General features: G+C 46.5%; 1 protein-coding gene, 1 long non-coding RNA gene and 1 pseudogene across 2 annotated transcripts; 2 read left to right on the forward strand and 1 right to left on the reverse strand.

Moving 5' to 3' along the window:
- Nucleotides 1-16,619, forward strand: part of LOC117045114 — a 61,741-nt pseudogene extending 45,122 nt beyond the window's left edge.
- On the forward strand, nucleotides 6,364-7,985 carry LOC117045118. Its single transcript, XR_004426402.1, has 2 exons — nucleotides 6,364-6,394; nucleotides 7,815-7,985. It is a non-coding gene; the product is annotated as an uncharacterized LOC117045118 (long non-coding RNA).
- Nucleotides 16,620-23,518: 6,899 nt separating the features above from the next.
- Nucleotides 23,519-26,384, reverse strand: ART1 (ADP-ribosyltransferase 1). The gene is made up of 4 exons (XM_033145812.1): nucleotides 26,373-26,384; nucleotides 25,257-25,998; nucleotides 24,177-24,215; nucleotides 23,519-24,082 (listed from the first exon to the last, which is right to left on the reverse strand). Exons 1-4 carry the CDS (start codon nucleotides 26,382-26,384, stop codon nucleotides 23,982-23,984), a joined length of 894 nt encoding a protein of 297 aa, XP_033001703.1. The 3' UTR covers nucleotides 23,519-23,981.
- Nucleotides 26,385-27,071: the final 687 nt, after the last annotated feature.

The raw sequence follows: 27,071 nt of genomic DNA on the forward strand, positions 1-27,071 counted from the left end.
TGCTAACCAAAGATCCAGATTCTCAGGAGGAGATGAGACCAAAGAACGCTCCATGGATCATGCCATGTTGGCAAAGAAATGTTTGGGCATATGAAGAAAGATTGCCATGTGAAAATCCCAGGAAAATCCCAGGAAGAGCGAGCGATTCACAGGAGACAGAAAAGCGGATGCATTTCGTCTCGGCTGCCGCAAGAAAAGAAAAGAACATTTCCCCAGACGGCTACATTGTGGACTCTGGCTCTGTCAGAATCATAATGAACAGCCCTGAGTGTTTTACAACACTCAGCAAATTACCAAAAGGCAAGGACAGCATTTCTCTTGCTGATGGATGGCATTGCCCAATCTCAGGTATAGGTACATGTTATCTGCCATGTCTACATGCAGAATTGAGCAATGTGTTGTTTGCTGAAGAATTAGAATTTTCTTTATTGTCAGTTTCATGCCTTACAAAGGTTGGGTTTGCATTTATTTTTGAGGGTGATGAGTGTTTTATTATTTACAGCATTCTCCGGGTCACAGAGTTGGGTTGATAGGGTCACAGAGAGACCTAAAGCTGGAAAAAATGATGTGTTAATAACTATTATTGCCCGCATAAAAACTGCATCCATGGGACCCAGGTGGCGCTGTGGGTTAAACCACAGAGTCTAGGGCTTGCTGATCAGAAGGTCGGCGGTTCGAATCCCTGCCACGGGGTGAGCTCCCGTTGCTCGGTCCCAGCTCCTGCCCACCTAGCAGTTCGAAAGCACATCATAGTGCAAGTAGATAAATAGGGACCGCTCCAGCGGGAAGGTAAATGGCGTTTCCGTGCACTGCTCTGGTTCGCCAGAAGCAGCTTTGTCATGCTGGCCACATGACCCGGAAGCTGTCTGTGGACAAACGCCGGCTCCCTTGGCCTATAGAGCGAGATGAGCGCCGCAACCCCAGAGTCGGACACGACTGGACCTGATGGACAGGGGTCCCTTTACCTTTACCTAAAAACTGCATCCATGCTTTGCACAGAAAAATGGGGCATGCAAGCTTCAAATATCTGGTGAACATGCAAAAAATATGTAAAGATTTAAAAGTTAACCAGTGCAGCACATACCTTGATTGTGCTATTTGCAAGCAAGCAAAATCAACGTTGTAACCAATACCAGATAGAAGTGATACAATTTCTACACATGCTCTGCAACTTGTTCATTCTGACTTAATTGGTCCTTTTCCAGAGAGTGAGGGAGGATCTAGATATGGCCTAATTATTGTGGATGATAAAACAAGGTATTCGTGGCTATATCTATTGAGAAACAAATCAGAATGTGCTGATGCTTTTAAGTCCTGGAAGGTATGGGCAGAAAAACGTTTTCAAAGGCCAGTCATTCAACTCCAAAGCGGCCGAGGAGGTGAATATTTAAGTAATCATTTCCAGGCATGGCTTAAACGCCATGGAATAACGCATTGCCTGACATGTCCAATAGTCCCTGGCAAAATTGAGTTGCAGAGAAATGAGTGGGTATCATACAAATCGTAAAGGACAACTTGTTAACTGATGCTGGATTGCAAAATGATGCAAAGCTCTGTGGAGAAGCTCTCCTGATTGCAAATTTTCTAGTGAACCATATTTTCACTACTGCCACGGGTGATATTCCCTACAGAATGCTTTTTGGGAAGGAACCGGATTATGCAGGTTTACATGTGTGGGGGAGTTGGGCTTTTGTTCATATCCCCAAGTCTCTGAGACGTAAAGGTGAGCCCAAAACCAGAAAGCTGTGTTTCATCGGCTATCAGGGCTATTCTAGAAGGCACTATCGTTTTGCTGTGGGACATGACCGAGTAGTCATTTCACAAAATGCTGAATTTGCTGAACAGGGTGTTGTTGTTCAGTCGTTCAGTCGTGTCCGACTCTTTGTGACCCCATGGACCAGAGCACGCCAGGCACTCCTATCCTTCACTGCTTCTCGCAGTTTGGCCAAACTCATGCTAGTAGCTTCGAGAACACTGTCCAACCATCTCATCCTCTCTCGTCCCCTGACCATTTTTTCCTGTAAATAAAGGACAGAAAATCTGGTCTGTTAATGGTAAGGCTGAAATGAGTAAGAATATTAAAAATCATATGAACTGTGACTGTCTGGCCATTTTCACTCATACATAAGAGGACGGTTGATTGTTCTGCTAATGACCAGAGGGGGGCACACAAAATAATAAAAACCCACATTTGTAAAACATTTTTGAATAGAGATCTGTACCCCAATCTCCTCTAGATAAAAGAGGCATGTAGCTCCCAATTTTCTTTCCGGGGGTGGGGTGGGGGTGGGCGGGCAGATATTTCCGTTTAATGCAGGAAACATGATCCATTACCACTGAGACTTTATTAAGAATTTTATTTGATCAAACTTTTATTACTGGCTTTTGGTGGAAAAGTTGAGTTGTTGGTTTGTCTGAATGTTGAAGTTCTTTTTTTAAAAAAAGTTCTGATCTATTTAAAGTTTAAGATTCATAAGCCTACTTCCTAAGCAGCAAGAAACAGGAAAGCCTATGTATCAGAAATGTCTTAGGACATCAAACTGGGAAAGTGGATTTTAAACTGACTGAGCAGGTTTTTTTTTATGCCCTTGGGAATTTGGTCTCTTAAATCTACCCCTTTGCCTTCCTTGAGTCCCTGGTAAGAAAAGCCAATTGTGGCTTTATTCAAATGGTAATTTAGTCAGGAGATGCAAAACTTTAAATGGTACAATAGATTGCTGAATCATGAACCCCATACATGTACAGAGGCTATGTTACGTCATATTTCTTTATGTAAAATTGGGAGCCACTGAGGAAACCAGGGCTGGCACGTCCATTTAGGTGGACTAGGCGGCCATTGGCCCGCTGCACCACGCCACACCGCTGGCCCGCTTGCGCCCGCACCTCCCGCTAAAGCAGGCTTTGGCGGGGGGCTGGACGGTTGAGCAGCGGCTTCTCCGCTATAGCGGAGAAACCGCTGCTTGCCTCTCTACCCCCCCCCCCACGGTACCTCCCGCCAAAGCAGGCTTTGGCGGGGGGCAGGGGGGCGCCAGAAAATTGGTGTCGCCTAGGGTGCCAGAAGCCCTAGCACCGGTCCTGGAGGAAACTGCAGTGAGAAGTACCCCTTTTGTGTGTTTGTGTGGAATTGTAGGTTGCCCCAAATCTTTGCCCCAGGGGTTACTTAAGGGGAAACAATGGTTAAGTACTGAACCATCAACAATGGAAGAAAGGGAGACAAGTTCCATATTTAACATGCAAGATTCTTTCCACAGGTAAATTTCAGAGTTTTCCCACTCAGGGGCGGAGGAAGCCTCCTCAGTTCTTTTTTTTTAAAGGGCTTTTCTCCCCGCTGCCGGGCGGAGCCGCCCACAGGGACGAGGTGCGGGACAGGCCAGCGAGGCTGGGGAGGTATCACCCTTGTGACAAGCGTGACACCCCTCCTCCTCGCTGGCCACCCCGGCAGCTCCCCCCGGCAGCGGGGAGAAAAGCCCTTTAATAATAATTATAAAAGGAAAGCAGGCGCCGGTGGCAAGCAAGCCAGACACCGCGCGCCGCCGATCGTGGGGTTGTGGTGCCCCCCACCCCAAGTGTCATCCCCACCTCAGGGCGCAGCCTGCCCCCCGCCTCCCCTTGCTACGCCCCTGCTCCCACTCTGAATTGTCTATGAGTAGTCATTTTTTAAAATGGATTTTAATGGATTTTATCAGGTTTGGTTTGGTGTGTTTAAACCTATGCATTATAGCAGGGATGTCCAACTTCCACGAGACAAAACAAAACAAAATAAAACATTCTTCCCAGTAGCACCTTAGAGACCAACTAAGTTTGTTCTTGGTATGAGCTTTCGTGTGCATGCACACTTCTTCAGATACTCATACCAAGAACAAACTTAGTTGGTCTCTAAGGTGGAAGGAATTTTTTATTTTGTTTTGTTTTGACTATGGCAGACCAACACGGCTACCTACCTGTTCCACGAGACACATCTTTGTTGGTGTTTATCTAGTCACAGTAATAAAAAAAAACCTGCCTGTGATCTACCCATTGTCTTTGCCCAAAGTTGCTGAGCTTCTCTCAGGAAGCAGTGATCAGAGTTGCGGATCTACCAGTAGATAACCATGGACCTGTTGCACATGCCTCCATTCTAGGAACAGCATTCCAGATTTTCACAGGAAGTCTCTAAGACGATTCCCCTTTCAAATAGGATATATGAACTTAAGCCAGTAGGGTCCTCCTCTCCCACAGATGCACAACCCTTTCCCCAAAGCCCTTCCCTCCCCCACTTCCCCATGGGGTCCCCCATACCACCCATCACCCACCAGGATGGCTTTGGCCTCTCCTGCTTGGAGCACTTCAGGGAGAAAGTTTGAGTCCGCATTAGCTGTATTGGAATGGTGGGAGTCTGAGTCACTTTGAATAGCTTAGCTATGTTTAATATCCTAGTTCTGATTTGATGATAAAGTCCAGACCTTGGCGAAACTGCTGGGGAAACGGGAAGATTTGAAGCTGGCCACCCGTCGGGAGGACATACCCACACGTCTGAATGACTTTGTATAACCTTCTCCTACATTGGGAAGATAGACCCATACGCCTTATAGACTTTTGCATAACCATCTTGAACATTATATTTCGCTTTGTATATTGCACTTTGAATCAGCACATTGTTTTAAAGCATTTCTAGGCTTTGACTCTGAGGAAATATCTATGTATACTTTTTATATGGTAATATTGTCAGTTTAGTTCCATAATTAATACATTTCTATCCAGAGATCTTCCTCCAGCAGCTGAAAGGCAAAAGTCAGGCTGTCAGTTCCTTGCAAAGAGAAGGCTTCTCCACATCCGAGAGTGCAGAGTGGGGGGCAAGGGGGGCAGGTCTGAGTCCCTGCTCTGGTTCTCTCCAATACTCACCCCTGGGGGAGGGATGTGCAACCGCAGCCCATCTGCAAAGAGAAGGACATGGGGACAGGTGAGTCCACCCCTGAGCACCTGGCAAGGGACACTGCAGGCCTTGGGGGAAAGGTCTCCCTTGGGAGGTGGACTCTCCTTCCTTGGAGGTTTCTAAGCAGAGATGCTTTAGCTGAGATTCCTGCTTTGCTGGGGGTTGGACTAGATGACCCTCGGATCCCCTCCTCTCTCTCCACTCCTGAATTCCTTGCCTCCTGCAAAGCCCTTTTCCCTGCAAGCTGTTCCTCCGGTTTCTGTCCAAGGGAAGGAGAGGCTCAGAGTCCAACCAAGAGCCTCACCCCCAAAAGGATATCTGGGCATTGGCATTGTTGTTGTTGTTCAGTCGTTCAGTCGTGTCCGACTCTTCGTGACCCCATGGACCAGAGCACGCCAGGCACGCCTATCCTTCACTGCCTCTCGCAGTTTGGCCAAACTCATGTTAGTAGCTTCGAGAACACTGTCCAGCAATCTCATCCTCTGTCGTCCCCTTCTCCTTGTGCCCTCCATCTTTCCCAACATCAGGGTCTTTTCTAGGGAGTCTTCTCTTCTCATGAGGTGGCCAAAGTACTGGAGCCTCAGCTTCAGGATCTGCCCTTCCAGTGAGCACTCAGGGCTGATTTCTTTAAGGATGGATAGGTTTGACCTTTTTGCAGTCCATGGGACTCTCAAGAGTCTCCTCCAGCACCATAATTCAAAAGCATCCATTCTTTGGTGATCAGCCTTCTTTATGGTCCAGCTCTCACTTCCGTACATTACTACTGGGAAAACCATAGCTTTAACTATACGGACCTTTGTCGGCAAGGTGATGTCTCTGCTTTTTAAGATGCTGTCTAGGTTTGTCATTGCTTTTCTCCCAAGAAGCAGGCGTCTTCTAATTTCGTGACTGCTGTCACCATCTGCAGTGATCGTGGAGCCCAAGAAAGTGAAATCTCTCACTGCCTCCATTTCTTCCCCTTCTATTTGCCAGGAGGTGATGGGACCAGTGGCCATGATCTTAGTTTTTTGGATGTTGAGCTTCAGAACATATTTTGCGCTCTCCTCTTTCACCCTCATTAAAAGGTTCTTTAATTCCCCTTCATGGATCACTGCCTTGTCGTGGCGAAGGGGCTTGAATTACTCAGGGAAGCTATGGACAGGTCAAGATGGACAGGTCATAGTGGAGAGTTTGGACCAAACGTTATCCACCTGGAGGAGGAACTGGCAACCCACTCCAGTATCCCTGCCAAGAAAACTCCATGGACAAAGACAAAGACAACGGGCATTGGCATAGCCCCCCCAAATCCATTTAAAAAAAAAGCCGATGTTCTGCCAACCGAGAGAGGGCAATGCTGGGTGGACTCGGCTTTGCAAGGGTTAAAGGGAACCGAGCTGCCTTCCTAGAGAGGACAGGAAGCAAGAAGGGGCGGGCCAGGTCCTCCAGAGCCCAGGCCCCTCCCTCTCCTGCCAGGGCTGCCTGGCTGTCCCCTCCTGGGATCTGGTGAGTGGGGAGGCGGTGGGGGTCCCAGGGCTGCAGCAGGGGAGGGGGCCAGCCTGGGGGGGGGCTGGTCTGCTCATGCAGGGGGAGGAGAGGGGCCTGCCAGGGAGGGGCCAGGTCTGCCACGCTCTCCTTCCGGGAGATCAGAGGATCCCAAATGGCTCCCACAAAATCTCCCTTCTTCGAACAAAGGAATCCCTAGGACTTTGACTCTGTGTGACATCGCTCAGCGTCATTCAGCAACAGAGGAAATATGTGCAATTGGTTTTAAAAGGCTGGACGAGGAAGGAAGGAAAGGTGGGAGAGAAAGGGCAGGAATAAAGGGAGGGATCCCAGCCCATAGTCTGGCTGCTGCACTGCAAACCAGTTTCCCAGTGTCTCCAAGGGCAGCTCCACCCGGAGGCCACTGCAGCAATCCCCTCGCACCCAGAGCAGGGCATCCCAGGACCACATCCTCTCTGGCCCAAAGGGATTGTTGCTGGAAAATGGGCGCTGCTACTCACTGAGCCTCCAGGGACCTTGGCATCAATTGCTGTGTGTGTGTGTGTGTGTGTGTGTGTGTGTTAAGCTATCTGACAGAATTATAATGCTAAAATACCTGCCTAAATTTCAGGGGAATTGTCTTTGGCCTCACCCACTTAGCCCTCAGGGGGTTGGCCAGATACATACCTGGCCATCAGAGCAAAGAAAAAGGGACCCCACCCCCCAGAAGTCTGTCTTGAGAGCGGCAGAGAGTCCAAGTGCAAGAAAAGGAGACAGAAGCAGGGGGTTGGGGGTTGGGGTGGGCGCTGCTACTCACTGAGACTCCAGGGACATCAGCATCAATGGCTGTGTGTGTGTTAAGCAATCTAATAGAATAATCATAATAAATTGCACACCCAAATTTCAAGGGAGATGTCATTGGCCCCACCCACTTGGCCCTCAGGGATTTGGCCAGATACATACCTGGCCCTCAGAGCAAAGAAAAACGGACCCCCCCCCAGACGTCTGTCTTGAGAGCGGCAGAGTCCATGTGCAAAAAAAGGAGACAGAAGCAGGTTAGTGGGGGTGGGGGTGGGGAGGAACTCCTGAGGACCCCCAGGTGAGGACCCCACTAGAGCCAAGCATCCATTTTTCACAGGATACAACTGATTCCCTTGTCAGTCAGTTCTGACTTCATGCATTGACTGGAAGGCAGAAGAAATCAGGCTGATGCATCTCACAGAAATCCCTTCAGTTGCCTCCACATTTTGCATTTCTAGAAGGCTAGAGACTTATTTCTTCTCTTCCTCTTCCTCTTTCATTTCAAAAAGATAGCTCATAGTCTGAGATGTGGTGCAGTCCAGCCCTGGTTCCCATTAAGACTCATCCATGCTTGCTCAGGGAACCATTCCCTCCTCGCGTCCTCCAAATTCTGTAACAGAACAATGTATTTGCTTTGTAGGATTTGCTGGAGCTTCTCATTAAGACAGACACAACTTGGCAGAAGACCAAAGGATTCCTTCCGATCTCTTAGAGGTTTCCTGAGAGCACAGATGGATGAGCGAGACTCAGCTGGCCCTGGAGCAGGAAGAGGACATGCCATCCAAAGTGGGAGCAGTGGGGGATTCTGGGACAACCCAGTGCAGAAGATCCTGGGTGAGGAGGACACCCTCCGCTCAGAGGTGCAGAGCCAGCAGTTGAGGCAGTTCTGCTGCCAGGAGGCCAAAGGACCCCGAGAGGTTTGCAGCCGACTCTACCACTTTTGCCACCAGTGGCTGAAGCCAGAAAGGCACACGAAAGCTGAGATGCTGGACCTGGTGATCTTGGAGCAGTTCCTGGCTGTCCTTCCCCCGGAGATGGAGACCTGGGTGAGGGAATGCGGAGCGGAGACCAGTTCCCAGGCGGTGGCCCTGGCCGAAGGTTTCCTCCTGAGTCAGGCAGAGGAGAGAAAGCAGGTGAGAGAGACTTTCCTCTGGATACTCCCAAGGGGCTCCAAAGAGGACAGAGAACATCCCATAATGCTCTACCGATGGCCTATATGTTTTCTGGGAGAGCATCCATGGAATGAGATCTCACACCCTTCAAGTTATGTCATTCTCTTTCTAATATTTCTCCCCATTCTCTGTTTTGAATCCTTGTTTCTTTTTCAGGGAAATGATCATTTTGCAGAAATGGACCTGGATTCCTGTGAGGCAGGGAGGCCTCCGTTGGACACCAGAGAGAGGCCACTGGGTAAGGAGGAAGGTGGTTTTTCCTCCGTTTGGTCTCATTCTATTGGTTTTCCAACTCATCTGAGGGTTCTTTTCATCTTGTTTTGGGGGGGGGGGGAGACAGTTGGGAACAAGGGTCCAGAGGAGGGGAGGTGTATTTCTGCACAACAAACATATGAAATGGGCACAAACTTCCAAATGCTCTCAGCAGGTAAGGCTTTCTCAAAGGCGCATCAGTAGTTAGAGATGCCCTGTTTCACTTGTGAGAGAAGCATGCACTCCTGGCATCCTGTTTAGCTTTTCTCTCTTGCAGGTGACAGAATGATGCTGGCAAGACCTCCTGATCCGTCTTTTAATGGGGGCAGAAGGGAAGCAGCGGCTGTGGAGCCAGATCAGGTCAGGGCAAGCTGCCTTGTGGGGACAGAGGCCGAGGGATGGAATGATGTCAAGGCTCAAGAAGTGGTGATGAACAACAGTGTTGTCTCAGAGGAGGACATTTCCCCTTTTCTTTCAGGGTCCAGTGTGCTTTGAAGATGTCGTTGTTCGTTTCGCGGACGAGGAGTGGGCATTGCTGGATCCTGACCATAGAGCTCTGCATAAGGACGTCATGGAGGAGAATTGTAGAATCGTGGCCTCTCTTGGTAAGGCTCCCTGTGGGATCGTCATATCTGCCTGGAAATTCAAAAAATACCTTTATGTGACCAACCTCATATATTTTCACAGAGCTCAACAGTGCCCCCTATAACACGTGGGAACCTAACACCCCCACAATAAACAGTAACTTATAGTTTTCTCTTTGAACAATCTTCCTCAAATTATTCCTTTTTCTACCACGATTGGGTTGCTCTGAACTGCCCAGGCCATCTTGAATGTCAGCTTCAGAATTGTTAGGAAAGATAAGTAGCTTCAGGTTTTCTGTTTTTGTTTTTGCTCCTGTCAGTCTTGGGTTGACCAAAGAGACAACTGACATTGGAGATGGAGGGGATGCCAGAGAAGAGCCAGGCTTATTGAATCTCAGGTAGCAGTAGCAGCGATGATGAAGAGGATGATGAGGATGATAGTGATTGTAATGCAGTGGTACCTCGGTTTACAAACTTGATCTTTTCTGGAACAGGACTGTTCTAAAATCGAGGTACCACTGTAGTAATAATAATAATTTTTATTTATACCCTGCGGCTTCCAACACACATATAAACATGAAACATAAATAATAGTAATCTGATTCCATATAAAAAGAACATTAAAATGAACAACTAATACTAGTGGGCAAAATTGTAGAAACCCGTTGTGAAAAGTGTATTTCTCAGGTTTGATGGCTCATAACACCACTTTTGTGTGGAGTAATAGCATAAAATTATATATAAATGGAAATATCATGTAATGAAGAATGTAATGCAATAACTATGAGTAACCATTGGTAACCTTTAGCTTTAATTATGGCCTTACAACACATTCCCATGAAGTGAACCAAGTTTTAAGTTCTGCAGCTGTAATTATAACTTCACGGTCTGAAGTTTCTTGAAAACGGACTTCTGGCAAGTGATGGGCTGCACCTCACAAGAGTTGGTAGGAATGTTTTGCCAACAATCTCAAAGACCTTATCAGGAGGGCTTTAACCTGTCTTATGTGGGGAAGGGAGATAGTGGTCCTGAAGGTAGGAATCTATCAAGTGCTGAAGATGATTATCCAAATGTCAAGGACCAAATGGAGCAAACAGTATGCAGACCTAGTGGTGGGAAGAAAAAAATCCTTAAATAAGAGACTAGGGGGAATGATCAATGGTCTTCAATGTCTGTATACTAATGCACAGAGCATGGGAAATGAACAAGATGAACTTGAGCTCTTGGTACAGCAAACTAAATACGACATAATAGGCATCACTGAAACCTGGTGAGATGAGTCACATGATTGGAATGTAGAAATAGAAGGATACAATCTATTTCAGAGAAATGGACGAAACAGGAAAGGAGGAGGAGTGGCGTTATATGTCAGGGATGTGTATACCTGTGAAGAGATCCAGGATTTAAAACTTCAAAGCCAAACTGAGAGTATCTGGGTCAAAATTAAGAAGAAGCACTGATATGGGAGAAGATTTATAATGAAATTTAAAAAGTAATGAAAATTACTTTTGGTAAGAAACCAGAGGCCTTCCCTTTGAGCATGTGTAACCATGAGATACCCAGTCAGGATAGAGTGTTTTTTATGTATGCCACAACAGCTGCTAGAATTCTACTTGCAAGAAACTGGAAAGGTGAGGAGATCCCGACAGTCGAAGAATGGCAGATGAAATTAATGGACTTTATGGAACTCGCTGAACTGACCGCGAGACTCCGAGACCAGAGGGAGGAGAAGGTGCAACAAGACTGGAAGAAATTTAAGGACTATTTAAAAAATCGCGAAAAGTTAGATATTTGAAGCAGAATTTGTTTGTTTATATGGCTTTAGCTAGTTGATGTTAAAGGAAAATAATACATAAGAAGTAATGTTATGAATGCTGTAAAATGTTTAGAGATATCTAAGGATATATTATCTAAGTGATGACTTATAAATGGTAAGTGAGTATCTTTAGGATTATTAAGAATTGTGGTAAAGGTTAAGAAATTAGTTACAAAGTTACCAAAGTATATTGATATAGAATGCACCTGAGAGCACGGGGGAAGTCCCCTTTAAAGAAGAGAGGAACTAGAATATAACAATGAATTATATGTGTTGGTTTGGGTATGTATGGGTTTTTTCTTTGCTATTTCTATATTGTTTAATGTGCTTATGTTTCTTTTTTCTTTTTGTTTTATTCTCTGTTAGTTATCTTTGTTTAAATGTTTAAGTCTCGGATTTATGTGCTGTTTAATGCAGAAAATAATAAAATCTGTTTAAAAAGAAAAGAAAAGAAAAGAAAATTAAGGGAGAGAAAAATAACAGTGATCTCATTGAGGGAGTTTACTACAGACCCCCAAGCCCAACTGAGGACACAGATTATGCTTTCATGGAACTGATGGCCAAGCATTCAAAAGGAAGTGAGATAGTAGTAATGGGGGATTTCAACTATCCTGATATTTGTTGGATGTCAAACACAGCCAAGAGCACAAGGTCGAACAGATTCCTCACTGGCCTTGCAGACAATTTCATTGTCCAGAAAGTGGGAGAAGCAACAAGAGGATCAGCCATTTTAGATCTGGTCTTAACCAATAGTGATGACCTGGTTAGTGCGGTAGAAGTGGCAGGATCATTAGGTGGGAGTGATCATGCTCTTCTGGAGTTTATTATACAGCGGAAAGGAGCAACCAAGCATACTATGACTCAAATTCTAGACTTTAAGAAAGCTGACTTCAGAAAACTTAGGGAAACGCTGGGTGTGATCCCATTGTCAGTAATACTAAAAGGGAAGGGAGTTCATGATGGATGGGAGTTTGTTAAAAGTGAGATATTAAAAGCACAACTTCAAGCAGTACAAATGAGACAAAAACATGGAAGGTGCCTAAAGAAACCAGGGTGGCTATTTAAAGAACTGTTAACTGATTTAAGATTTAAAAGGGATATGTACAAAAAATGGGAAAAGGGGGAAATCACCAGAGAGGAATTCAAACAAATAGCCAGCACGTGTAGAGACCAAGTCAGAAAAGCTAAAGCACAGAATGAACTCAGGCTTGCTAGAGAGGTTAAAAGCAATAAAAAGGGCTTTTATGGGTATGTCCGTAGCAAAAGGAAGAACAAGGAAACATTAGATCACTTGGAGGAGAAGACGATGAAATGCGAACGGGGGACAGAGAAAGGGCAGAACTCCTCAATGCCTTCTTTGCCTCAGTCTTCTCCAAAAAAAGAAAAAAAGCCCGACCTGAAGAATATGGAGCAGATGATTCAGCAGGGGAAACACAGCCCAGAATAAGTAAGGAGGTAGTACAAGAATACTTGGCTAGTTTAATGTATTCAAGTCTCCAGGGCCAGATGAACTACATCCAAGAGTATTACAAGAACTGGCAGAGGTGATTTCAGAACCACTGGCAGTAATCTTTGAGAATTCCTGGAGAACAGGTGAAGTCCCAGCAGACTGGAGGAGGGCAAATGTTGTCCCTATTTTCAAAAAGGGGAAAAGAGAGGACCCAAACAATTACCGCCCAGTCAGCCTGACATCAATACCAGGAAAGATTCTAGAGCAGATCATTAAGCAAACAGTCTGTGAGCACCTAGAAAGGAATGCTGTGATCACTAAAAGTCAGCATGGGTTTCTGAAAAATAAGTCATGTCAGACCAATCTGATCTCATTTTTTGACAGAATTACAAGCCTGGTAGATGAAGGGAATGCTGTGGATGTAGCCTATCTTGATTTCAGCAAGGCCTTGGACAAGGTGGCCCATGATATTCTTGTAAAGAAGCTGGTAAAATGCGGGCTAGACAATGCTGCTAGTCAGTGGATTTGTAACTGGCTGACTGACCGAACACAAAGGGTGCTCATCAATGGCTCCTCTTCATCCTGGAGAGAAGTGACTAGTGGGGTGCCACAGGGTCCTGTCCTGGGCCCAGTCTTATTCAACATCTTTATCAATGACTTGGATGGGCTTGAGGGCATCCTGATCAAGTTTGCAGATGACACCAAATTGGGAGGGGTGACTAATACCCCAGAGGACAGGATCACACTTCAAAATGACCTTAACAGATTAGAGAACTGGGCCATAGCAAACAAGATGAATTTTAACAGGGATAAATGTAAAGTACTACACTTGGGCAAAACAAAAAATGAAAGGCACAAATACAGGATGGGTGACACCTGGCTTGAGAGCAGTACATGTGAAAAGGATCTAGGAGTCTTGGTAGACCACAAACTTGACATGAGTCGACAGTGTGATGCAGCAGCTAAAAAAGCCAATGCAATTCTGGGCTGAATCAAGAGGAGTATAGCATCTAGATCAAGGGAAGTAATAGTACCACTGTATTCCGCTCTGGTCAGACCTCACCTGGAATACTGTGTCCAGTTCTGGGCACCACAGTTCAAGAAGGATACTGACAAGATGGAACGTGTCCAGAGGAGGGCAACCAAAATTGCACACAGCAGCAACATGGAACTGAATATTGTTGAAATATTAAATAAATAAATAAATCTGTAAATATATATTTGTGTGTGTATATGTATGTGTGTGTGTGTGTGTGTGTGTGTGTGTGTGTGTGTGTATGTATATATATATATATATATATATATATGTATAATGCTTCAGTATATGGGAAAAGATCACCTGCAGAACACTTCAGTTTGGACTCAAGTATTTCATTCATGGATTTGGGGCCATTTACATTCCCATTAATGATGCAAATTCTGCCCACACCTTTTGCTGCCATACAACCCCAGAGCATCACACAATCTGGGTGTTTCACGGTTGGTGTAATGCAAAGGGGATGTGCTGTATTTTTCGCTTCATAAGATGCACTCCCCCCCCCAAAAAAGGAAGGGGAAATGTCTGTGCGTCTTATGGAGTGAATGTGTGGTCCCTGAAGCCGAATTTCCCAGAGGGTGTTGAAAAGAAGCCGCTGAACAGCTGATAAGCAAGGGATTGGAGAGAGAGATAAGAGTCCCTGGCTCCCTTTCCGCCCCGCCCCCTTGCCCAGGCCTCCATTGTTGAATGTTCTGCAGAAGGAGGCTGTTTGTTTCCCCTGTGACTTGTGACCTGCTGATTAGATTATCTGTCTGGAAACCATAGAAACAGCTCCCTTTCCTTTCCTAAAGAAGCTGCAGAACTGGGAGTTGAACCCCATAGAAATTTGGCTTTTCCTCTTTGCAAAAAAAGCTGCACAACGTTGAGCTGATCCTAAAAAAAATAGGCTCTCCTAATTTCCTCCTCTAAAATCTAGGTGCATCTTATGTTCAGGTGCATCTTATGGAGCAAAGAATAGGGTAAATCTTCTCCGATTCTTCTCCTCGCATATTTCATGCCATCACTACCAAGCAAGGAGATTTTGGGTCTGATCGCTCCAAACACTGTCCCTTTGTTCCGTTGTCCTGTTAACGTGGGTTTTAATCTTTTCAAGCTCTGCTTGAGCAATAACAATGGCCTTTTCCTTAGAATTCTAACATTTAGACCAGTCCTTGCACTCAACTTCACATTACATTGCGCCATGTCATCTTGTATACACCCAGATGATTTTCTTCTGTCATGCAGGGACAGTCTCTTCATTCTTCAATCGTCACTTGCCTTTGTGCACCTTTTCCTGACTTTACAAGTGTGTTTTTGGAGTGACTGAGTCTCCTTATACCTCTTCAAAAATACAGAAAGTCCAGCTTTGGTTAAGTTTTCCCCAATCTTTCATCTAATTTCTTCATAACTGTAGCCTTGTTAACTTAATTGTACTATTTTACATTGCTTTCTGGGTGACCAGTCAACTCTTTGTGCCATTTATATAATTTTATTATGTTTTACAACCTCACTAAATGAAAGAACACAAAAAACGAACCAACCAACCTGATAGTAATCACATAACAGACTGACAAAAGTCAACCTAATCACGTTGTGCTTCCTTTTTTTGGTTATTTGGCTATAATTTGATAGAATACGCGTAATTGAACAAACTTCGCTGAATTGCATTCTTGATTAAATTATCTTTCCAATGATTCCATTAATTTTGTGATATTACTCCAAAAGAAGTTGTGTTATGAGCCATCAAACCTCTGAAATACACTTTCCTCCAAAAGGCTTCCACAATTTTTACCACTACTGTATATCAAACAAAGCAAGATTCAACAACTCATCAGAGTCCAATACTAAATATGTTGGTTAACGACAAACAACACAGGTAATGAACACCCACCCAACTCCCTTCAGTTCTTCTCCATTTGTTCCTGAGGCTCTAATCCCTTTTTGTTTCCATTTCAGACTATGATGAATCACAAATCGAGAACAAAGGTGACCATGACAAAATCCCCAGAGAGGATAAGCCACGTAAAAATTTGGAGTGTGGAGAAAACTGCAGCCAGAGCCCCCATTCCACTTCCCATCAAGAAAATCTCATTGGAAAGAAACTCTATCAGTGCTTGGAATGTGGAAAGAGCTTTAGTCAGAGCTCCAATCTCACTTCCCATCAAAGAATTCATACAGGGGAGAAACCATATCAGTGTGTGGAATGTGGAAAGAGCTTCAGGAAGAGGGACAGTCTCACTTCCCATCAGAGAATTCATACAGGGGAGAAACCCTATCAGTGTGTGGAATGTGGAAAGAGCTTTAGTCACAGCCACAGTCTCACTTACCATCAAAGAATTCACACAGGGGAGAAACCCTATCAGTGTGTGGAATGTGGAAAGAGCTTCAGTACAAGCTCCGATCTCACTAAGCATCAGAGAATTCATACAGGGGAGAAACCATATCAGTGTGTGGAATGTGGAAAGAGCTTCAGGAAGAGTGACAGTCTCACTTCCCATCAGAGAATTCATACAGGGGAGAAACCCTATCAGTGTGTGGAATGTGGAAAGAGCTTCAGTACAAGCTCCGATCTCACTAAGCATCAGAGAATTCATACAGGGGAGAAACCATATCAGTGTGTGGAATGTGGAAAGAGCTTCAGGAAGAGTGACAGTCTCACTTCCCATCAGAGAATTCATACAGGGGAGAAACCCTATCAGTGTGTGGAATGTGGAAAGAGCTTCAGTACAAGCTCCGATCTCACTAAGCATCAGAGAATTCATACAGGGGAGAAACCCTATCACTGTGTGGAATGTGGAAAGAGCTTCAGTACAAGCTCCGATCTCACTAAGCATCAGAGAATTCATACAGGGGAGAAACCCTACCAGTGTGTGGAATGTGGAAAGAGCTTTAGTCACAGCCACAGTCTCACTAAGCATCAGAGAATTCATACAGGGGAGAAACCATATCAGTGCTTCGAATGTGGAAAGAGCTTCAGTCATAGCTCCTCTCTCACTTTCCATCAACGAATTCATACAGGGGAGAAACCTTATTGGTGTGTGGAATGTGGAAAGAGCTTCAGAAGGAACTCCCACCTCACTGACCATCAAAAAATCCATACAAAGGTTGGAAAAACCATTATACAGCTTTAGGAGCCGGGCAAATCTGCACCTTTTTAACCAGGCCTTTGGCTGTTTGACCTCTAATGCCCTTTTAAAATAAGTTTTTTTGTGTGTGTGTTTTTATGTTGTAACCATCCTGAGACTTGTGGTTGTACGAAATAGGCGCCAACTCTTAAAGGCCTGGGGCCTTGCCCCCCATAACCTATTTAAGGAGGCCACTCCCCCCCCATTTTTCGTGTTTTTATCCCAAACACAACCTTTTATTCTTCCACAAATTTGCCATACAATTTCTCTTTCAATTTGCCCTCTTAAATTTTTTTTAAAAAATAAACACACAAAGGTCATGAGGAAAATAAAATACAAGAAAATACAAATGTGGGCAGGTCCCATCTTTGCAGGCCAAATGCAAAAGTTGCTTTAAAGCAGGGTTTCCCAAACTTGGGTCCCCAGAAGCTCCTGGACTACAGTTCCCATCATCCCTCCCCATTCATCCTGCTAGCTGGGAATGATGGGAATTATAGTCCAAAAACAGCTGGAGACCCAAGTGTGCTTTAAAGGGAAAGTAGGCTGGCCCTGTGACACCCTCTGCCCTTGAATCTGAACCACCCCCAGTACTGCTAATTGGAATTTATAGATCGCAAAACTGAAGTTTGATTGGCACTTCAACCTTTAGGGACCTTCTTGGTGCTTTCTGCGCCACCTAAAGTACCCACAGAATTGTGGCTTCTACTGGCAGCACACATAGGAGAACAAATGAAAGAGAAACCTGGAAAGGGCCATACGAAATGGACATCCGGTGTGAAGAGGTAACTTTTCCAACTGCTGAACAATGTCACAGATAGAGGAGATGAAATGCTTGAAGTGTTCTCCGGGGCAAGGGGAGCTGCTGGGAAATTGAACTACAGGCTCAAAATATGACTTTTTTAAAAGAAGTTGCTGCCGTTATAGGCATTGCCATTCTAATGGTGTGCATGCATCATGGGATTGATTGTGCAAGGTGGGCCTTACCTGGCCCCCCACCAATATTTTATTCAAGTCGGCACCACTGGGTTGGGTGGTTTACAAATTAAATAAATACGTAAATCGCCTTCCTTTGCACATGTTCCGGCTTGTCAATAACCTCATTTATTATCATTTTTAAAATTTATTTGCCCTTCATCTGAAAATTCTACAATATAAACATACAGGATGAAAGCATGGCTTTCTCAAAAACAAGTCAAGCCAGAGAAATCTCTCCTTTTCTTTTTTTGGATTGTTACGGAAAATTAGGTGCGAGGCTACTCAACCACCTGTCTCATCGGGCAGAGCCCGCGGGTTCTTGCGGAAGAAAGGAAGGAGACCAGCCACCAACCGGAGCATAGGTGATGAACAGCGTTTTATTTTGCAACAGGTTCAAGCAAAGATTGAACCCTGAGGATGGTGTGACAAGAACTTTTTAGACTCCCCTCATTCTCCCAGAACACAGTTCGCTAAGCACCATCACTACATCACTGTTACATCAGTGAAACGTCAGAAAAGGGGAGGGTTACACAGGATTAACATAGAGGAAAAGAAATGCAAATGTAAGATAAATATCGGGAGGAACATCTTGACTGTACATCAGAGCAAAACAAAGAAACCTTGTTTGAATCGTCTGTCACCTAGATGGACTCCGGAGGGAAGCATTTAACCAGCGATTACCCCTTGGTGTCCCTTCCTGTGCGTACATGATCTCCCACTTGAGGGATCATGTTAGGGACTGAGTAGTTCTGAAGCCCTTGGCCAAAGAAGTAAAATGGCAGTGGAACGGAAGGGATCAGTGAAGGCAATGAATTTCTATTAATTTTTTAGGCTTTTCCACTGCACAGTTCAATTTTGGAAGCGGATTGAGTGGACGCTGCTACAATGTATCAAATTTGAATAGATCATCGGCTAACGAGGTTTCGATAGACTTCAGTTCATTGTTAGCTGTCAAGACCTTTTTACCGGTTAATGGAGCGTGCAGAGACTGCTGTGGAAATAGTGCATCTTGATTTCAGTAAGGCTTGGATTAATGGAGCGCGCAGAGACCAGCATTCGCTCCATAAGACGCACAGATATTTCCCCATACTTTTCAGGAGGGAAAAAGTGTGTCTTATGGAGTGAAAAATACAGTATTTTCTGCTGTAAATAAAGCTTGATGTCACATTCCAACACAGTGTGCTTCTGCTTTACTCTGCTACTACGGTCCTGAGTCCCCCAGCCCAAGGGGGTGTGCCCACACAAACAGGCTCTGTGCCCCAGAAAGCACCTGAAGAGATGAGTTGAAAGAGTGACTCAGAAGCCTGCAGCCCCAATTCTTGGGGGATGTTTGTGTGTGAGGAGGGGCATCTGGAGAACACAGGGAACCACGCCAAATCAGCAGAACAGAAATGTGTATGTGGAGCCTAATCGATCCTTGCTGGCCCATTGTGACCAATTCCTTCCACCTCTCTGCAGTTCAGTGACCTGAAGGGGCACCATCAGAGCCTGAAAGAGGCATCCCGGAGCATGAAGGACTGGCAGAGAGAGAAAGGAGGCCCCAAGTGCTCTGGGTTCAAGAGCTACGGCCATGCCAGGACCCAGAGAGCCTGGCTCCCTCATTCAAGCAGTCAAGCAGTGTATAAATTTCATGAAACAAATAAAATAAACAGGGAGAGAGGAGAGCTTTGGGTCATTCATTAACATGGATGGGGACTTATTCTCATAATGTTTAATTGGTTGGTGAAATTGGCAGCCACAAGATTTGGCAGTGACAACAGGAGTGGGCTGTCGCTTGTGGGCTTCCGGGAGACATCTGCTTGGCCGTGGCTGTGGGCAGAAGCTCCTTCTCTGGCTATGCCATATCCCTTGCTATATCCAATGCTCCAGCCCAAAGGAAAGAGAAGCATTGCCAGCTTTTCAAGGGCTGCTCTGCATCACCTTCTTTGGACAGCCCTGCACTTCCTGGAGAGGGAGGAGACCCCTAGGAGGGTCCTCCAAGCCTCAAGGGGTCCCAGAAGAGGAGCAGAACATGAGGAAGGTGGTGGAGTCTTCCTTGGAGCCAGAGAAGGCTGATGGGGTTGGGCAGCTGGAGAGATGGAAAATGGAGCCAGGCAGAGGTGTAGTGGTTGGAGGGCTGGACTAGGACTGGGGAGAGCAGGGTTCGAATCCCCACTCAGTCATGAAGCTCCCTGGTGGACCGTGGGCCAGCCTAGCCTACTTCACAGGGCTGTTGTGGCGATAACAATTGTTGGCAGGGAGAGATGGGCAGTTGGAGAGATGTAAAATAAATGTAAATAATGAGAGGGGAGAGAAAAGGGGAAGCAGGGGAAGAGTGTGGAGGAGTTGAGTTCTCTGGAGAAGACTGGCCGGGTTGATTTCCAGAGAGCCAAGGCTGTGCCAGAGACCCCAGGACACAACCTCCCCCCCAGGGGACCAAGAGAAAGGGAAGGCAGGGGCATCGCTAGGTAGGGGCGGTATGCCCCGGGTGACGGGCGGGGGATGACAAGCGGCAGTCCCTCCCGCCACTCCCACGTGCCGCCGCTCCTCCGTCACCCCGGGAGCAGCAGTGCCTGGCCAAGCGAGCACCCAGTCCGTGCAGCGCTGCTGCTCCCGGGGTGACCGGCGGTCGTGGGGAGTGGTGGGAGGGGCCGCCGCTTGTCAAACCCCATGCGCCGCCGCTTGCTCCGTCGCCCCAGGAGCAGTGGCGCACGGTGTGTGCGGTGCTGCTGCTCCCGGGGCAATGGAACGAACGGCAGCGCGTGGGGGTGACAAGCGGCAGGCCCTCCTGCCACTCCCACGCGCCGCCGCTCCATCCGTCACCCCAGGAGCAGCAGCGTATGGCCTGACGACGGAGTGCGCCTGCGCGACATTTCGCGCAGGCACACTCCGTCGTTGGACCGCCGCTTCCACAGCCCCCTTTTGAGCCGCAGAGTGAAAAGGCGGCTCGTGGGGCTGCCGTGCGTGATCAGCGAGCGGGCGTTTTCTTTCGCCGCCCCGGGTAGCGCGGAGCCTTTGTCCGCCACTGAGGGAAGGAATCCTGCTTACAGCCTGCCCATTTCTTCTAGGAAAAATTCCCACCCTCCCCTCTAAACTAGATAACTATCTAAAATGCCCATCCAAGCCTAACTCTGACCCCCCACCCCAACCCCAGCCCTAAGCCTAAGTACTCTTATGTACAAAGGTTCTTTCCACTCCTGATTTAAATGCTCTGAAAGTTGGGATCTGTTTTCATATTTCAATTTTAAAATGTTGTAGTGGAACCTGATATTGCCCATCTCGTTAGCCTGGGGAGGCACATTCTGGTTGAAGGAGGCCGGGATTAGCTTTTTCCTGTAAGACCAATTGCAGTCTTTAACAGTTGTCAACAGGTTTATCAAATGAGTGGAAAGACCGCTGCACCACTCACAGAAATAGGACTATACAGTGGTACCTCTGGTTACATACTTAATTCGTTCCGGAGGTCCGTTCTTAACCTGAAACTGTTCTTAACCTGAAGCACCACTTTAGCTAATGGGGCCTCCTGCTGCCGGCAGAGCACAATTTCTGTTCTTATCCTGAAGCAAAGTTCTTAACCTGAAGCATTATTTCTGGGTTAGCGGAGTATGTAACCTGAAGCGTCCGTAACCTGAAGCGTATGTAACCCAAGGTACGGTACCACTGTACTTCCTTCTCCCACGAAATCGACCCAAGTTTGCCTCCCTCCGCCAACCTCAACTTTGCTCTTCAAGCCAAAAGACAAACACTTCCCCGTCTCTGGGCGAAACCCCCTGGCCTTTCATTGGTAGAGCTGCCACCATGCCTGTGGCATTTACTTCAGCGCAGAGCAGGGATTGACTGAGCGGGCGGCGAGATGCTTTCAGCCTCGGACACTTGGCGGGTTCGGAGATGGCCATGCAAGCCAGATTCACGACCCTGGCGGGCTGGATTCGGCCCACGGGACATGGTTTGAGGACCCCTGGTCTACACTGACTGGCAGCAGCTCCCCAGAGTTTCAGGCAGGGATTTTGTCCAGCCCTTGCAGGAGATGTCAGGGGTTGACCCTGGGACATTCTGCATGCCAAGCAGATGCTCTAGGGCTCCCCATATTTCACTAGCCTTTCAACGTTATGCTATCAGCAACCGTGGAGATTCCACCTGTCTCTTTCGAAAGGAGAACACTCACCTGATCTATTTAATAAATAATAATAATAATAATTTATTTATACCCCACCCATCTGGCGGGGTTTCCTCAGCCACTCTGGGCAGTTTCCAGCATAACATTAAAATACAATAGTCCATCAAATATTCAAACCTTCCCTAAACATAATAACAACAACCATCCATGTTCAGTCAATTAAACTAGCAAATAAGCATTTTTGAAAGGGAAATGGCATACTTTTGTATATTAGAATAGAAAGCAGGCATAAGAAAGTATTACTCATTTGTGATGGGAATAGCATTTATTTATTTTGAACTTGTCTTGGTTCCTCCTTGGTAGCCAGTGCAATTGTTTCAGCAGTGCTCAAACTCAGGACTCGCTGCCTTGAGGGACATCTAAGAGCCGTTTGGCAGGGGAAAGGTCTCCCTTGGGAGGGGGTGGACTCTCCTTCCTTGGAGGGTTCTAAGCAGAGCTCAGACGGCCATCTGCCATGGATGGTGTAGCTGAGATTCCTGCTTTGCTGGGGTTGGACTAGATGACCTTGGGATCCCCTCCTATCTCTCCACTCCTGAATTCCTTGCCTCCTGCAAAGCCCTTTTCCCTGAAAGCTGTTCCTCTGGTTCTGCCCAAGGGAGGGAGATGCTCAGAGTCCAACCAAGAGCCTCACTCCCAATAGGATATCTGGGCATTGGCGTAGCCCCCCTAAATCCATAAAAAAGAATAAAAATCTGATGTTCTGCCAACCGAGAGAGGACTCGGTTTTGCAAGGGTTAAAGGGAACCGAGCTGCCTTCCTAGAGAGGCCAGGAAGCAAGAGAGAGGAGGCCAGGTCCTCCAGAGCCCAGGCCCCTCCCTCTCCTGCAAGGGCTGCCTGGCTGTCCCCTCCTGGGATCTGGTGAGTGGGGAGGCGGTGGGGGTCCCAGGGCTGCAGCAGGGGAGGGGGCCAGCCTGGGGGGGGGCCTGGTCTGCTCATGCAGGGGGAGGAGAGAGAGGGGCCTGCCAGGGAGGGGCCAGGTCTGCAACGTTCTCCTTCCGGGAGATCACAGGATCCCAAATGGCTCCCACGAAATCTCCCTTCTTCAAACAAAGGAGTCCCTGGGACTTTAACTCTGTGTGATGTCACTCAGCGTCATTGCACAACAGAGGAAACATGGGCAAATGGTTCTCCTAAGCTGGACGAGGAGGGGGACTAGCTTCACTGCCTCCCGCAGTTTGGCCAAACTCATGTTAGTAGCTTCGAGAACACTGTCCAACCATCTCGTCCTCTGTCGTCCCCTTCTCCTTGCGCCCTCCATCTTTCCCAACATCAGGGTCTTTTCCAGGGAGTCTTCTCTTCTCATGAGGTGGCCAAAGTACTGGAGCCTCAACTTCAGGATCTGTCCTTCCAGTGAGCACTCAGGGCTGATTTCTTTGAGAATGGATAGGTTTGATCTTCTTGCAGTCCATGGGACTCTCAAGAGTCTCCTCCAGCACCATAATTCTTATCAAACCTTTATTAGGCATTTACATGTAAAATCACGAGAGAAAGAATCACATACAGGAACTTTAAAATATATATACACAAAGAAACAACAATTAAAGTCATAGGCTGATCGTATGTTGTTTATTGTAACTGTTGAGTGGTTTTCTGTTTAACTTTTATATGTTGATATCATTTTATACTATTCTAACGATTGTTGAATGTTACGTTTTGCATGCAGGTTGCCTATTTTAAAGTTATGTTTTATTATCACATTTTTGTATTGCATTAGATTGTTATAAGATGTACATTTGCTTTTTGTTTGTTTCTTCATCTTGTAGACCGCCTTGAGTATCGTAAGATAGAAAGACGGTATACAAATTAAAAATGATGATGATGAAGATGTCTTCCAAAGCTTGTCTAGTTACTTTATCTCCTTGGCTCAGGGGGTTGAATGACTCCATACCCTCCAACATTTCTCCGATGAGAATAGGGACATCCTAAGGGAAAGTGAGACATTCCGGGATCAAATCATAAACCGGGACGTCTGCTGTAAATCCAGTGTTCCTGGAAAATAGGGATGATTGGAGGGTCTGTTAACACCATTTAAATTGCTACTGCAACAGCAAAGGGATAATGGGGGGAAATGCCGTGGAGCTCTTGCCAGCAACACACTCTGGGTTTAGAAAATGGATTATTTGCAGTTGCCAACCCTCTTGGCTCTTAACTCAAGCAAAGACTAACGTTCACTCTCAGCCGCACTCGACTTGCTCCTGTTTTGCTTCCCCAGGAGCGGACTATGTGAAGGACCGAGGAGAGGCAGAGGTTTGATCATGGAAATCAGAGGAGGCCTGGGGGTCCCAGGGTGCCAGCAAGGAGGAGGGAAACCCACAGAAAGAAGGACATTTGGACACCAGCAGAGAGATGGCTCTGACTTGCACCTGTCAATATAAGAAAAAAAGGAGGGGACTTTAGCATATACTTTTAACAGCATGAGCGTCTGGGGTGGGGTGGGGGAGAGAATTGTCAGCTCACCTGAGTTGGTCCGGCACCTCGGGGGCTTGCACTTTTTCTCTGCAAAGAGCAAAGCAAATACAGTTATAAGCAAGTCATTCACAGAATCATAGCATTGTAGAGTTGGAAGGGACTCCTCGGGGTCATCTAGTCCAGCCCCTCTGCAATGCAGGAATCTCGACTAAAGCTCTCCCGACAGAGGGCAATCCGAGCTCTGCTTAACAACCTCCAAGGAAGGAGAGTCCACCTTTATTATTCAGAACAGAGGTTCACACAACCCACTAAGGAGGATAGCAACGCAATAAAATGCAAAACAGCAACAATTAATTGCACCGTTTTGCAAAATCCGTTCAACATTATTTAGTTTGATTAAGTCAACAAAATGCATGAGCTAGATCCAGGGATACCAGCTTGTCAAAGTCTGATAGTTAATTTACACCTCTAGCACACACCCCAGCCACCTCCTTCCCTCTAAGAGCCCAGCTAGGTAATATTTGGGATAATAATAATAATAATAATAATAATAATAATAATAATAAATTATTTATACCCCCCTGCTTTCAGTTACCTGCTTTCTGGAAACATTGTCATTACAAAACATCATGGGTGTCATTACTGAGCAGCTCAAGAAATTTAGACTGGGACACAGAATATGCCCCTCTTCCCCACCCCGCAGAGCCAGGGGAACCTCTACATTTCAGATAATAACATGTGTAGTGCCTCTCTAAGGGAGGGGTTACCAAGGCATTGGATGGCTAAGGACAAAATGCTCCCCCATCAGGGTTGGCACGTTTCAGAGTTCAGCTGTAGTCTTCCCCCAAATTTTGACTGGACCATCTGAATAGGTTTGTACACATCCAGGCACTCAAGGACTGTGATATCTGCTATCCAAAATCCCCACTCCCTTTCGATTGGCTTGCCGAATGACCTGGAAGTTTCCTTTTGTTCCAGATGCAGCTTGGCTGGCTGCCTTGAGCCACCTGCGCTGTTTGGATTACATAGAAAGGAGAATGTGGTGACCTCGCATATCTATGGGTGCTATATAGGGGGTTGTTATTATTATTATTTAACTCGGCTGCTCCCCAGCAACAGGACTGTTACCTTTCACAAAGACACAGTTGTGGACGCTGGAGTCTTCGAGGGAGAGGAGATGGATGTATGTCGTCTCCTTGGCTTTGGTGAAGTTGGCCACCTTGAACTTCTCAAACGGGGGGATGAGGACCTCTTCCTCGCCGGGGAAGAAGGAGAAGTTCTTGATGTTGACCCCGTAGCAGGTCTCGATGGTGAAGAAGGTGTCCGTGCCAAACTGAAGGGCACTCTCATTCTTCAGCGATGAAGACGTGAAGTGCCCAAAGCGGACCGCCTTGAGGCGCTCAGAGACGAAGCGGATGTTCCGCACCCCACGGTAGACCTTTTGGCACCTGGGGTGAGAGGTGGTCCCCAAGGCGTGGAGGGCCCTCGTCAGGAGGAAATGAAGGGCCTTGAAGTTGAAGTTGTTGAGGTAAGAGTCTCTCGTGCGCCCGGCTTCCCTCACGGCTGCATTGAAATCCCTGTGGAGGCGCCCTTGGATGGTGTAAGCCATGATGGCGATGACGTACTCGGGCTTGAGCCCTGCAGGCAAAGGGGTTTTTCTCCCCTCCCACTGGAAGGAGGCCTCTTCCCAGGCCTCAGCATAGACTCTGTTTTGGGCGAACTCCGTGCGGTTCAGCTCGGCCAGCTCAGCCTCCATCTGCTCCGCACATCCCTTGTACTGGTCATCGAAAGAGGTCAAGGCCATGTCGAGTGGGGAAACTTTGATGGGGAAGAGGTCTCTCCTTTGTATGGGGAAACAGAGGACCTGGAGCTGAAAGGAACATTAATTGTTTAATTGTACATTGAAATGGAAAATAGCTCTGTGTGTGTATTGCTAAAGGGAACATGGAAAATACCATTGAAGCTAAGAAAGATATCTCTGGTACCTAACAGGTTGATAATCAGCTGAGAATGTCTTCCTGCTACTCTCTCAAGTGATGTTTAACTTTAGATCACACGAGTAAGATATTCAGTTGCAAATCTCCATTTTGAGCTGAACCTGGGCTTGAAAAGCACATGATTTTATGCAACTATTTGGATGTATCACTATTGTTTAAAGTCTGCTTTGAAGAAAGTTCTGTGAGTAAAGCTTGAAGCCATATTTGACCATTTTTTATTCCAAGAAGAGTCAGTTTTTATTCATACTATTGCTTCCATAGGTGCAATACTAATAACCACAGTAAGGAATACGTGAGGAGATTGCTTGAGGAGGCTGATGGGTGGAAGTGTGTGTGTGTGTGTGTGTGTGTGTGTGTGTCTTGATTTTTAATTCCCGCTGCCTGCACCCTCTTCATACCTGAAGGTCTCCTGGGAATATTCCCAACAGGTGAAGCAGCAGGATCACAGAGAAAGGAGCCATCTTCACCGCCCTATCCTTTGAAAACAAAACAAAAGAAGCCAGTTTTTCTCTCCAGCCTGGATATCTCACACCCGCTCTTGATACTTGAAAACAGACCTGGGGGTTCACAGATCCAGTGAATTCAAGGTAAGGGTCAAGCTTTAGATTTTGATCAAAACAAAAACAAACTTTGCCTTCCTCCCAAACCACAAAGGCAGAGGGGGGAGTGTGTTACGGAAATTATGGGGGGGGGGGTCACCTAAGCAAAGTCTCCTCCTGAGTAAACTCATTTGGGGTATGGAGTGATGCCCTTAAGGGGACCCATCTCTCTGCCATGATCCAATAGGCGAGAGACCACGTACACAGGGAAATGCCTCAGCAGGTAATCTCTGGGTGCTTCAGGAAGCCACTGGGCTAATATCCCTCAGCTGGAATCCCATTGTTCTCTCCCAGATAAGTGCTCAAGGTATCCTTGCCAATACTTAACACCCATTCACATTGGCTCA

The sequence above is a fragment of the Lacerta agilis genome, chromosome 4 (genome assembly GCF_009819535.1).
Source record: "Lacerta agilis isolate rLacAgi1 chromosome 4, rLacAgi1.pri, whole genome shotgun sequence".
Classification (NCBI taxonomy): Eukaryota; Metazoa; Chordata; class Lepidosauria; order Squamata; family Lacertidae; genus Lacerta; species Lacerta agilis.

Coding starts and splice junctions, on each gene's coding strand:
- ART1 (XM_033145812.1), bottom strand. Junction 24,216..25,256: donor CAACTGTGTCTTTGTGAAAG/GTAACAGTCCTG, acceptor TGCTCTTTGCAG/AGAAAAAGTGCAAGCCCCCG. Junction 24,083..24,176: donor GAGGTGCCGGACCAACTCAG/GTGAGCTGACAA, acceptor TTATATTGACAG/GTGCAAGTCAGAGCCATCTC.